The following is a 14,166-nucleotide window of genomic DNA, read 5'->3' on the forward strand; positions in this document are numbered from 1 at the left end:
TGCATGTGCATGCAGCAATAATGAAATTCCAGCCAGGCAACAAACCCCAGGATCTCCACCAGGTCGAGGAGAGAAGCAATAAGAGGCCCTCGTCCCACCACYGTCCCCGACATTAACAAATCGTGCATCTCGGCAAGGCAGAGCAAAATTCACAGCAACTTCCGGGGCGTTTCTAAACGTTTTCCGAACAAGATTTGTAACGCAAGCTAATAAACGGACTGTGGTCTTGCGCTGACTCCCTTTCCCTTCAAAAAGGGGCTTCTGATTTCCGTTTTTAACGGAAGCCGTAACGGCCCGTCGCGCTCAGGCAACGCTAGCCGCGAGGTGACCGCCTTCYGCCGGCGCCTCCTGCCACGGCGTCGTAACGCCACCAGTTGTCTCCTGCAAACAAAATCCGGGAGCCAAAAGCRACAGGTCTGATGACTAAGTAACCTTCTCCCCTCGTCACAGACCTACCACGAYGGAGGCCCCTCGCCGTTATTACTCGAGGCCGGGGCCTGAGCCCRGGGAAGCTGCTCCAGACAAGCCCTTAATCCACCAGCGTGCCCGCTGGATTCCTTACGACGCCCGGAGGAAACGTACCTGGGCGGGCTGGTCGCCGTCCGAGAGCCGGGACCGCTGCTGTCCCCCGACGCCGCCCAACGGCTCCTCCGCGCCGCTCTCCGCCGCGGCCGACGCCGGCTGAGGGGCCTCCACCTCCATGGGCGTGCAGTGCCCGTTGCCCGGCTCCGAGCCGGGCTTCTCCTTGCCGCCCGGCGTCCTGGTGATGACGCCGAACTTCCTCGTCCTTTTCCCATTTCGGGCGGCTCTGTCGCTCGGCTCGGGGCCCGGCTTCGCCCCGGGCTCGCAGCCGTCGCCGGTGTTGCCGTTGGAGGGAGGCGGCGGGGCCTTGCGCTTGATGCGGCGCAGCATGATCAGGTGGACGAAGCCGCCATTCCAGCACTGCTCAGCCAAGTAGCTGCAGGGGAAGGGACAAGCGCGGGTTAGGACCACGACGCCCGCCCTGCGTCCACAGCGCCCTCCGAGCAGCCCCAACTACCCCACTACCGGGACATGGCGGGACACCCGGACGCGTCCGCAAACGCTCCTCTCCTTCCGTATTAAATATTCCAAGTCGCGCGGAGGAGCTCCGAGCGACCGCCGACGCTGCTGGGCGAGCAGCCCTCGACGCCGGCACGTTCGCTCTGGCTGACCTCGCACAGGCGTTATGTGACACTGGTACATACCACCCAACTGGTTTCCACCATTCTGACCTCAAGACATGTGTCACAGCAGCACGAAAACATGGGTGAAGCAAAGCAGAGCGGGTTTCCAGTGGAGAATAAAACAAATAAATAAAGATTTGAAAAAAAAAAGAAGAAAAGAAAAAAAATCAGGCAGGTTTCATTTGTGCAGCAGCCCATAGAGTATTTGCATCTGAAATGAGCCTTCTTAGCAAAACCAATCTTCTGCTTCAGCATACATAGATGCTTTGAAGGCCTCAGGGAAAAAAAATCAACCGCTGGGGTAGGCAGGCGTAGCTCCAACGGCCTCATTGGAGGCAGAGCAAAGCACGGCACCGCAAACTAAGGCGTACCAGCTCCCATAAACGGGCATGGAAATAAGGTGGGTTTCCTTTAGAGTAAGCATACTCCAAAGAAAGCAAGAGCKAGGTCATCTCAGCTGTGGAAGGAGTAAACCGCGAGGTTTCCAGCACTGCAGCAAAACATCGCCTCCCCTCCCACAGGCTTTGAATACGCCTTGAAGGAATTGACATTTCTGWTGCAAGCAAATACTCGGTGACCTTAAAGAAACTGCACCCATCGATGCAAAAGGGGAATCTAACTTCATGTCTCTTTTGGGAAAGCATATACCTCAACTAGAATTCTTGAAATACCTGGATTCTGAGCCAAGGGTGTAGCCAACTGAGAGTACAAACAAGCTGGAATTTGTACTTAGCAGGTTTGTATGTGCCCTTTCACACTGATTTAGGTCCTCAAAATACACTGCCTTTCTCACTAGTGAAAGCAGCAAATATTTCCAAGAGCATCAAGTGAGCGTCTGCTGCAGCTGCAATGAACGTTTTATTAATATGGAGCAGTTGGTGAACCTACAGCTATCAGAGATGGGAAAATAGGTGTGGAGCTAAATCATAAGGGATCCTAAGAGAAAATAATAGAGCAGTTTGGACTGAAAGGAGAAACTCAGGGGTCTTCCACTTTTTGGTTTTTTTCTACCCAGAATTTCTGGGCTAATTTTCCCCTCTCCTTTCTTAAAAGTTTGTTAGCTTTAAATRCAACCCTGGAAAATTATTCCTGCATAGAGGTGACTTATGGCAAAACAGGAAAAGCAGCTATGATAACCCTGAAGCAAACCTCTTTATAGAGGAGTGAAAAAAACACTCTCAATTACTGAGAGTAATCCGGACCAGTCTGGGAGTGACTCAAAATAACCCACAATGGGTGTGTTTTTGTCCATGGATGTTAGCTGGTAGTTTCAGCCTAGTTCTTCCCAAAGCTTAGATGTCCCCACCAGAAAACATTATAATCATCTTACATCTGATTAGGAAAACCAATGCCTAGATGAATATAACTATATAGCCTTCAAAACAGCCCTGGAGCAACAGACTTGAAGGACAAACATTTGCTGCGCCAAATCTCCCCAGTGAATATATGGATTTCAACCTCCTGGACAATCCATTCTGCAGTTTTCACTAGGCAAACCTCCCCCCCCCACCCTCCCCTTTAAAAAAAATCATTAAGAAACTTTAAATAAAACCACAAACCATCTAAAATCAGACAGCCCTGTTGGTTGGAAAGTGTCTGCAGCCAGAGCCAGCTATCTGGGTGGCCACAAGGTGACACGTCACTCAGCAAGGCACCAAGGGAAGACAGGACCTCAAGGGCTAGCTTAAAAAAAAATCCAGAACTAAAATGGAAGTATTTTTGATTTTCAAGTTAAAAGAAAAAAAAATCTTCTAATCAACAGAAAAGGGGCAGTTTTGTTCCAGAAACAATATGAGATGCCTGTTTTTCACATTTATCTTTCAACTCAGATTTCAAGGCAGCCAGTAAAGTTGATTAAAATTCATGACTTTTGCTTGCAGCAATATCACTGCACTCTGATCCATCACACACAAGCCTGATAGCATTGCTTCTCCTGGCGCACAGAACAGAAAAGCAGTTCCTCTTCCAACAGTCCTGGGGTTCACCTAGGTGCTGCCCACCCTGTTTTTGCGCAGTCAGTTTTGCCTGACTTGTTTTTGTGCAGGTACATGTATGCAGGGATTTTTTTTTCCTTAAACACAGATCTCGATCTCTGAACTAATCCCTGATGTATTTTTGAATGCCAGTAATCAAGTGCAGGCATTCATCAAATATTTGATTTAGGAACTATGTTGAATGAGAGAGAAGTAAGTTACTGGATGTCCCAAATAAAGCAGCCTTAGGAAAAAATAATTTACTACTTTAATTCCCTTTATAGCACATATATTTTGTAAATTTATTATTATTTATTATTTTAAAATGTGAATTTATTAAAAAGGAAGACAGAAGCTCTTTTTTCTATCCACTGGCCATAGAGTATCAAGCCTGAAGTCTGGAGCAGGGTTCACAGCCAGCATTAGTAGTTGCAGCTGTACTGAAGTCAGTGGAGCCATGCTGATTTACTCCATATGTTGAGATGGCCTACAAGTTCCAGGCGTGCAGCCTCTAGTAACTCATGTTTTTATGTCTTCCTGAGTACTTCTAGGCAGTTCAAAGCACACAATAATTTTCCATGAAGAAAATCATTCTCTGGGTCAGTGAGCAGCTATCTTTGGCAGTAAATGATCAGGTACCCCAACTGATGCCAGATACTTCAGAACAGGGTAGATCCAGCTGCTGCAAGGATGGGTATCAGTGATGCAATAAGTGACATCATCATCTCAGAGTTTGTTTTGAGCCAAGGACCAGGCATCTCATGTTGGAAGACCAACATTGGTGTAACACCAAACTCGCATTACAAGACAGGGAACTAATACATCAAGCATTTGTGGTCACTTGCTCCCTCCCTTCCCTAGGCAGGGCTGTTAACCAAGGAATCCAAGCCACTTGTAAGTTGTGCTAAGAACATGATGCCTACTTAGCTGGCAATTTCTTTTCTTATTTAAGGAAGAAGCCAAAAAACCTTAAGAAAACCCAGCAGGCTCTAAGTACAAGACAAAAGACAGGAAAGGTTGTATTAGATRAGTGAGAATCAGCAGATTTTTCATTACTTTCTATCAATCCAGGAGCATCTTTATGCCAGAAGGCAAGAGAGAGCTGGATTCAATAAAGCATATTTGTACAGCCTCTAGACTGCAGAAAACTGTGCRAAAGCTAGATAGGACCAAAAATTCCACTTCTCAGTTTTTAACGTGTGCAAGGCAGACAAGCTTTTTCCTGGATTTGGCCCCTGCAGAACACTTCAGAGACATTAGAGATCAGTACATCATATGGATTTCAGGCAGGCTGAGATCAGAGCTGATACAGACTTGGAGAACTGACTTCTACCTGGAAACCATTAGTTACTTTGAACATTGCCTTCAGCTGGGAAAGAGAAGCTGCATGGTGCAAAAGTATCCCTAATGCAGCTTCAACTGATCCACTTTATTGAAAACTGAGACTGTAAGTCACAACTGCTTTTTAACCTCCTCTTCCCCTCTTCAGTTGGTAGGGCATGGGGTAAGATTCAGGGAAAGCCCTAGATCTTATAAACTAAAAAGCCTGGGAAACTACTCCTAATACCAGTGAAGGACTGCACATAACAAATCCTATTATCTTTGATTTTAAGATTGCAAAAGATTTTACCAACCCATAATGCATCTATTAAGATTAGTTACCAAAACACAACACTTTACCAGCAAAATACCTGCCCACATCTTATGTATTTGCAGGTTTGGAGGGTAGTGTCACCCCCCCTCCGCACAGCTGGGCAAACTGGTTTCCCTGTAGAATCACAGAAGCTGGCTGCAAACACCCRGGAGGACTTCATATTAGGAAAAGGTTGTCTTGCGTCCCTCTCCTTACACAGGATTTATGACAGCCTTACAACTCCTTTCCGTAACGCCTCTTACTAGTAGGACATTTCCCCGTCCTACATGAGTAACTAYGACTAGTGCTACCATGCTTCGTGTTCCCACAGAGCTTCCCTAGCTGAAGATCTCAAAGCCCCGTGCAGTAAGTGATGCCCAGGAAAGCAGTGCTACAACACAGCAGGATGCAGCAGCAAAGACTCACCGCATCCTCTACAACAACAGCAGGGGCAGAGAAACCTATTTCTGGCAGTCACRGGCCAGACTGGATACAGCTGGAATTCTGAAAAAGCACCGTAAAAGCTGAARCACAGAGAAACTCGAGCCAAATTCAGATAGGAAAGATCGCAACCAACAACCAAGGCACCAGGGTGATGGACACCAACATGCCCCTGGAAGGGAAGACAAACATTAGGCCTCGGTATCTCRGTGGCAGCTCCCCAGGCAAACTCCAAAACATCACTGAAACATTGACTTTGAAACATTTCCCATTTCCATGCTCAGCCACAATGACCACCTGGTTGTTTTTACTGCTTTGATCTCTCTCTAGCATCAGCTATAGTAAAGTATCAGCCTATATGAAATCCAGCCTTAAATAGTGGGGCAGACTTGTTCTTCTCTGTAGGAGAGAAACCATGCAAATTTTAGTAATTTTTAGAATGAAGGCAAAATTGTTTCACAGTTAAAAGAGTGCTGCACGGTTACCTTTTGCAAAGTTCAACCACATGTTAGTAAGTGCAACCAGTGGCTGGTATTAAAGGGCATTTAATATTCCCTTTCTCTCAGAATTACGAAGCGAAGCACACATCTGCTTCCTTCTGAGACTATTTCAAACTCCACCGTCAAATCCCATTTCTCCCTGACATCACTGAGATGATTGCAGCAATTATATGAATGGATAAACTTGCTGAGTTTATTCCAAGGTCCTCGGCATGTAYGTGAAGTGTCAGACTCAGAAATGGTATTTTAGGGTAAATATGTTGTTTTTCTTTTCATTAYATATATATAGATATATATCTAAAATATATATCTATATATATGCATGTGTGTGCACGCGTGCATGTGTGTGTAAATATAAAAGTTCCCAGACTTGACAAGAACATGCTGCAACAAATTGTGTCACATCACATCTCAAAGTTTACGCAGTGAAACTTGAACAAATACAGATGGTCACACAGAGTGAAGGAAAACCCAAAGCAGGCCCAACATCCATAAGAAAACATCTGGATTTACTTTAGTATCAGAAATATTGAAGAAGTATGTTTATTTTATAATAATGGCATTCTTTTGCATCTCTACAGAACCTTTCATCCCCAAAGATCAGAAAATGCTTTGGAAATTATATACACAGAATAGCCCTGATATCCAGCCAACTGCCATATAACATAGTTCACCAGAGCAAAAAGAAAAAAGAAATTTCAGCCAAGACAATCGCTTTTAGAGGCTCTACCTAGGATACCTGGGGACCTGTAGTATCCTTAGCAGGACAGAGAGGCTGCTAATTTTTATGCTCTTTGAAAGACTACAACATGGTAAAACTTCTTGAAACTCTATCTTTTTCACGCTGGACAGAGCCAGTGCAGAGCGGATCCTAACAGAACTAAATCTACGGACCCAAGGGGGATTTTAAAAGCTAAAATTAACGAACAGGCACATGATCGAACCTGGTTTTCAGGCAATGCAGGGCGCGTAACTCCAACGACGAACGGGCAGCGAGGGATCTAAGAGCACACGCCTCCCCGTCAAACCCTCACCTCACCGCTGCCACCGTGAAAGCACCCAGCCCGTCGAGCGCACAGCTGGCAAACAGCACCGGGATCCTTTTCAGGCTTGTTATCCTCTACGACAGCAATTTCTGCGTCTTCGGGCAGGATTCAAGACACCTTTAACGCATGTAGTCGAAGAGGGGGATCAGCAAGCTCCAAAGACCCAGTCAAACCTTCCCTTGGCCACCTTGCAAGCAGGTCCTCCACAGGGCTGGGCTGGGCACACCTCCTTGGGGTGGCATCTCCCCTGGGACACCCACTGCCACCCTGTCTCCACTGTCACACCTCCTCTGCCTCCACAGGGCACCCTGCTCTCCAGCGACAGTTTATCTGAAGAGAAACCAACTGTGCTGGTAAATCAGGTGCCGCTTAAACATATTCCTGTGGGCACGTAGCTGTGGCACACCAGGAACGAGCCAGGGAGTTTTCAGTGCAGCGTCTCGCCACCAACAAGCCCTTTCCTGTCCTGGGCTCTGTGCGCGATGACACACGCAACAAGGGACGCAATCTTCTCCTCCTGTGCTGATAAGCAGGGGAAAGCAGAGAAACAGCATGGGAAAAAGTCAGTCATGGAGTGAGACGTTAAAAACACCCCCGGAGTTGATTCAGACAGCCTGGGGTATGTAACAGGGCTCCCACTTCCCTTCTGAGGGCAAACAATTCAGAGCCGCCAACTCGTGGCCAAGAACGAGCAGCGCTTCCCGCGGTCTCACATTGGCTGCGGCTCTCCAAGCAATGCTGGCTTTTTCCAGGCTAGCCAAAGTGTTGGATTTCAAGAGAAACAAAACTGCTTTTTTTTTTTTCCTTTTTTTGTCTGTGGTATATTTTCCACTATCAAATTTATAGGGAGAAACGCCACTAGACCCACCAAAGTTTTGAAGAAAAGTAAGTTTAGAAGTGAGATGTGAGATTTCAAGGTATATTTCTGTTATAAGCTAATCTAAGAATGCCCTGCCCACGTTCAGTGCTGGCTAGACCCAGTCCTTTCCTAGATTAGGACTGCTAGCAGCATGATACTGCTCATGCTCACCGCGGTGACGTTCAAGCTGCTCGCAGGCTGGCCGGTGTCAGTGGGTACAACACAGCACAACAGCGCAGCGACCCGCCATCAGGAGGGAGMCAACGGGGCAAGGTCTGATCTTCACTCATTCAACAGAGCAACTAAACCAGCAAGAATTTAGTATTAAGAGGAACAAATGCTTCAAGTGCTGAAGCTTGCAAAGAAGAGGGAAACGCACCTCTGGCCACTGGAACGAGGCACCAGGCAGGACATCTTTGCACAGGATCACCTCAAGCTCTCAAAAAGGGCGAAAAGCGCGCAAAGGAGCGCTGCTGCGTTTCTGCAGGCCTGCTGCCTCCTTGCCGTTTCGTGGGAACGTAATGTTCAGTGAGGCCCTGCAAYGCGGTACCACGACTGAAGGTGGGTGAGACACCCTCTGCTACCCGGTCTCGATGCAACAACGTGGCCTGGAATTTGGGAGAACTGAATTCCTCTTCCCTCGCTGGGCTACAGACCACCTGGAGCGCTCCAGGCAAGCCTTCCAGTAAAAGAAACAGGGCCAACAACATKCCTCATCCCACAGAGCTGCTGCAAGGCCTATGGTGGCGAAGCCCTTGGACTTTACACCCCACAGTTTCACAAACACCTTATATCTGGGATCAGTCAACCCCGAACGAGATCGCAGCCTTCCTCCCACCTCATGTGCTGCTCTGGTGCTGGTGCAAATGCGTGGGCAACAGAGCAAACAAACCTCACGAGGGAACTGCTCCAGCTTTAAACGAACCCAGCCAAAAGCAAACTTTCAAAAACTCCAACCCCAAGACAGGGAGTTTTAACCCAACCCAGCCCAGCCCTGCGATCCGGCTCGCRGCGGGCGCACTCACGCTTGCACGGGCACGGCGAGCTGGGCAAGGGGCCGTGCTTCCGCGTCCATCAGCAGCGCTCACTTACGCACAGCGACGGCCTGAGGGAAGGGAGTTGCACGCATGTTCCAGGCAGAAGTACTGGCTTGCTTTGGCTGCGTGACATTAACACCTTCGGTTTCTAACACTAAAGGGATAGGCATCCTCACAGAAGTGATGAGGACCAGCTCAATTACACCCCCATCTCAGGTGCAGAAAGAAGAGAGATTAGCACTGCAGTTATGCTGGCACCATGCAAAAAACACATTTCTGCCCTGTGCTTTTAGAGCCTCTCCCCAGAAGCACATCCAGAGCACGACGAGAAAGGACCAGCAGGAAACCCCAAAACACCGAGCAGGATGGACAAAGGTGCAGACAAGCACCCCGAGCCTTTTCCCCACTGTCCTCCCAGAACAAACCTCTGAAGAGGATGAGTCTAGGAGCCAGAGAGCAGCTCCTCCATGCCTAGGAAACACCCAGAGCTCTGACAGGCACCCTGAACGTAAAGGTAACAGATTATGCAGCTGCAGTCATCTGTCCCTTGGGAATAAGATGCAGTCCCTTGGGATTTAGTGATTTATTGGCTGTCTTGGCTGAATACAGGAATGACATTGCATTTATACTGCAGGGACTTTGTACTCAAGCTCTGCAAAGGACCTGATCCTACAAAACAGGTAACTCCCAGGACTTCATCTAGAAGTCCTAGAGACAGAAGTACACACTGCTTTGGGGGTTTGGTGCTACAGACAGAAGGAGGAGGACTGAAGAGACAAGTGCTACTTGTTAAGTATTCGGCAGCAGAGAGTACAAACTGAAGTGGTCTCATTCAGTCCACCTATGAGGACGCTGAATGCTCCAGTTCGTTAGCTCATAGCTCTGCTGCAAACTGACTTTTACCTGGATGCATGGCCATGTTTACAAATATAATTTTCAGTTACCAGAAAACTGAGYAATTTAAATTGATGAGTTATCACTTCAAAATGATAATTATTAGCTTTTTACCTTTGCTGCAGCAAGGCAAAATAAAATGAAGTTACAACTAGGCATTAGCACCTGCAATTATTCCTTGTTTCATGTCGTGCTTGCAGCTGCTTAAATTCATTCTCCTCCACCACCATGACTTCTGGCCCTTTTGAAGACGCTTACACTCTTGAAGCCCCAGGCTACATGAGTACCAGAAGCCTTTTTTTCGGCCAAACTCTGCCCTACTGGTTCTTTTCCTGAGGWCTTTGAGAGAGGTCAGATTTAACACCTCTTCCATGCTTTCACCAAAGCAGGTATCAAACCACCTTCTTCCCGTGGTAGCCCAGAGGCGGATGCACCCTTCCCGGGAGGACAGGGCAAGTCCAGACAGGCTCAGTTGCTTCATGTGACTTGGTAACGCACCTGCAACACTAGGGCGACTGACTGCAGTCATCCCCCTAAACCCACATCCATACACAACACCGCCACTGCCAATAATCAAGAAGCTTCCCCTCTCTCCATTTTTACCAAATATGTTTTCCAAAATGTATTAAATTGGGTTTCCTTGTCCTCTTCAATTTAGGGTTTACTGGACTCTACTACAGTAGAGGACAGTTCTGTATCCCTTCTGCTGCAGGATGAATAGAAGGGAATAAAGCGGCCAAAAACTGAGAAGAAAGGAGAAAGTTCAGTCTGTAGGAAGCCTGCTAACCTCATTCCCTACCACTGCCCCATGGCCAAGGGCTGCCTCTGATAGGGTTGGTCTACTTCAGCATTTCAGTCCAAATCAAATTTTGAAGCAAATCTCCTTTTCCGTGTTACCGTGCTTTGGTACGCACAGCAGAGCAGTGACTAAGCGCACAGACTAGGTGCTTTTCAGATGAAAGTCAAYGGGCAGATGTGGGCCAGGAGCACACTCGATGCGCTCCACTTGCTATGCCGTGCTCTCCAGCCGAATGCCCGTGGGCGTTCAGTCAGGGGGACCACATCAGAGTTAATCCCAAGTAACCTCCAAAACACCCACAGTGCGGAGGTCAGGTCTCAGCACAACGGTTTCACCCTACAGACTCGCTCCCTTTTATGCTACGCCTGGTTCCTAATGTAGACGCTGGTTAATCACTCTGTGCCCGTAATCCGTACGAGAGCATTCTCCAATTACTGATCTGAGGGAAGTTTGCAAAGGCCAGGGCTAGCATCTAATTAGGCCCATGCATGATTTTCTGCTTCACCAGAAGCACAAGGGCCCAGCCAGCAGCCAGGCTTGTTTGCAGAGCATGCACACAACACGCACTGGAATACAAATAAAGCCATGTTTACCTTTTGCAGCAATTGCAGAAAGTTACAGAGTGGCACTCAAAATGCTTTCACTGCTGCTGTTAATGGCAGAGACACAGCTTTGGATCGTTAGCTCAGATGCCTGGCACTTTTTAAAGACRTTACTTCTGATTCGGAGAACCAATGCTTCTTCAGTAACATTTCAGGGATTTGAACTTTGACTTTCAAATTGAGAGAGCACATCAAAATAAAGATTTTACTTTATTCTAGATGGATTTTTCATTAAGTGTTATCTGTTTGACAACCTTCAGTCTTGCATGGGAGCAYTTCTTTTTTGCACTGCATCTTCCAAGGTGCAAGGCTCGCTCCACATTGGAAAGCCCGAACAAGTTCACATTTGCAAAATAGGAATCAAATTATAAAACTGAAAAACACATGCCTTACATTAAGAAATGAGGAACAGGTCACAAGCCATTCAAGTGTGACCCATAGACGCCTCACGTGAAAAGTATAGGCAAATTGTAACGCTTCTGCCACTTCGTTGTAAGTGCCCATACCTTGACACTGTATTCCCATGGCTCTCATCACTTTTGGTCCCAGTTATTTTAGGATCACACCCCCTCAAAAATAATTTCTCTCCACATTTTTTAACCATCCAGCTCACATCTTTCCTTATTCCTCCTTGCAATTCTTTTATCTAATTCCGCCTCTGGTTCCCAATCATCCTAGGCAGCAGTGACAGCTGGAAGTAGATTTAACCTGAGAAAAATAGTTTCTACTCAAAATTGAATGAGAAGTTCAGAATGGGAGATATTCTTCAATATAATCCAGGCTTTTTGCACAAATGTGGCACAAGGTGATGGCTTTCAGCCCTAGGAGTGCTGCAGCAAACTCCACCAATGAATGCGACAACCTCTGTTTGCGCAAAGTCGCAAAGACCAGTGCGATGGATGAGCCCCGCGGCCGGTGCCCCACGGCTCCCGGCCCGCCCCAAGGCGGGAGCCACGAAGCTGCGTTAGCAGCACGGCTTGTGAATTTGGGCACAGAGCCACGTGGCCGAGGGCCTCCTAGCTAACATCAGCTCCCACCCGGCTGGTGGAGCTCGGCCACCCGCCGCAGGGACCTCCCACAACCGCGTGCGAGCCACCTCCCTTCCCGTGCTGCTTCTCTTCCCCATCCCCGGGAGCTGAAATGATGTGGGGAGCCCTTYACCTGAGCCTGACAGCAATGTTCTCCTCCCTCCCCGCTCCTACTTCTGCACGGCAAGGCCTCGCCTTTGGGATAAAACCTTTTGTGCTTTTCCMTATATAGAAATTATCACAAATGCCCAAAAGGGAGAGGAAAGAAAACACATCCCACTGAAACAGCTTCTACTCCAGCAGCAAATTTTTGCAATGATATTTTAAATGAAAAGATCTCTGCAACACTGTTTTGGCAAACCACATTCCTTCGGTTTCAACTTCAGCTGTAATTCCCAAAGTACCTCTTTGCACTGAGAAGTGAAGGTTTTGGATGGCTGCTAATAACGAAAGGGAGAGCCGGAAAATTTAATCAAGTTGGTTTTAAAGCAGGAAACAGAATGCTAGGGTAGAAAAAGACTTATTTCCAATGCTTTTGCAAGCTCGCTTGAGCTCCTGAAAAGCGCCCTATTAACAGCGAGATGCCAGGCTTCCAATAACTCCACAGTTAGTTGAGGGGAAAGAAAAATTTCACAAATTTACTTGAAGGGGCCAGTTTTGGCAACAAAGGTTACTAACCCTCAAAAGACCACCCAGTCTTTGTTGTTCTCCAGGATCCTTCATGATACCAAAAATGCTAGGTATTTCAAGAGCAGCTTCCTCCTCACCAAAGGGGACCCWCTCCTTCAGTACCCTCAACTCCTGTGATTTGACCACGAAGCTCACAAAGCCAGAAACACGTATTTGAGACGAAACCCTCAACTCTCTACTGAAAAGGGGCCAAAAAGGAACCCTAACCCTCCACGGGAACAGGGGAAACGCTAAAGGTGTGACCTGACCACACTGCAATGAGCTTGGGAAGAAAAAGAGAAAGAAAAAAAGAGCCTAAATGTGTATACACAAATGCACACCTGTGCACATTGGTTCTTGTGTTTTTTACGATGGATTTCAAGTTCGGGGGGGGGGAGGGCACCAGGAAGAAAGGCAGAGGAGCAGATTCTGCACAAGTCTGCTCCTTTTGCTGAGGCCCTCAGCCAGACCGCAGTGAAACCCTTATCCATCACTCTCTCTGTTGACCTTACTTGATCAAGCTAATCCGCTCTTTAGACGATCACTGTTCCCAGCGAGGCCATCAATGCTTCATTTAATTTCCAGCCATTCTTGTAAAGGCAATTTTTGCCCTTTGAGGACCGCAGCCTGCAGGGACAGCTGGTTTGTTTAGCTATTTAACATCGCAACTTTGTTCTCGGCCGTGACAATAGCGTGTGCATACAGTAAATCCATGGGATGAGCTGCTTTCGGTTCCGACCATGGGCCTGCTGAACCGTGCTTCCCTTACACGCTGCGACAGGTCTCTAACCACAATAACCCAATACAAAGCACCATCTCCCTTGCTCAACAGCTTCCGTCAGCGACACCAAACCCTTCCTCTCCCATTGCTTAAATACATCTTTGATACTCCTGACATTGGGTCAGAATAAAGGACTTGCCTTCTTGGAAACGGGCAAATGGGCTTACATTCATTCAATTTTACAATTCCCCGCAAGCACAAGCATCACCCATCGGAGCTCCCCGGGGACAGAGCTGGGTGTGGGAGCAAGCACATTGCTTTGAATGCAAGCGTTTCAGTCACCGATGCTCAGCTCTTGAGTTTACTCAGCAATTCTCCAAATTCCCAGACGGAGGCAGTTTATCAGCAAATGCAACTACCAGCTCTCGCTGCCAGGAGCCGGATGTCAGAGGATGCCCCGGCTCCCGGAGGCAGGACAGGCAGAGGCAGAGCAGGTCGCCCCACACCACGGCGGCTCACCACCCCCGGGGGATCAGCCTAGCGCCACCAAACCCCGCTGCTCCGGGGCCGTCTGCACTGCCGTGCTACAGAGTCAAGGCTACAATACCCTCAGGGTGGGTGACAAGGAGCTCCTTGCCCTCTTCTCTGACCGCAAAAATAAATTCAGGAATTGYAGCTAGGAATCTGCAAAGGCAGAAGCTGGGCAACACCAGATACATGTGTGTGTCTGTATTAAGTTTGCCTCTTTCCTTGCATGCT

General features: G+C 47.8%; 1 protein-coding gene across 3 annotated transcripts in view; it reads right to left on the bottom strand.

The window, feature by feature from the left end:
• PDZD2 (PDZ domain containing 2) overlaps window positions 1–14,166 on the bottom strand; it is a 143,062-nt gene that overhangs the window by 68,226 nt on the left and 60,670 nt on the right. For all 3 annotated transcript variants that reach the window (XM_085326291.1, XM_085326290.1, XM_085326292.1), the window contains exon 2: window positions 583–958. In XM_085326291.1, the coding sequence (XP_085182417.1) occupies window positions 583–958 (376 nt within the window). The remainder of the gene's footprint in view (window positions 1–582; window positions 959–14,166) is intronic.

The sequence above is a fragment of the Rhea americana genome, unplaced genomic scaffold, assembly GCF_003343005.1.
Source record: "Rhea americana isolate MKP2758 unplaced genomic scaffold, rheAme1 scaffold_13, whole genome shotgun sequence".
NCBI lineage: Eukaryota > Metazoa > Chordata > Aves > Rheiformes > Rheidae > Rhea > Rhea americana.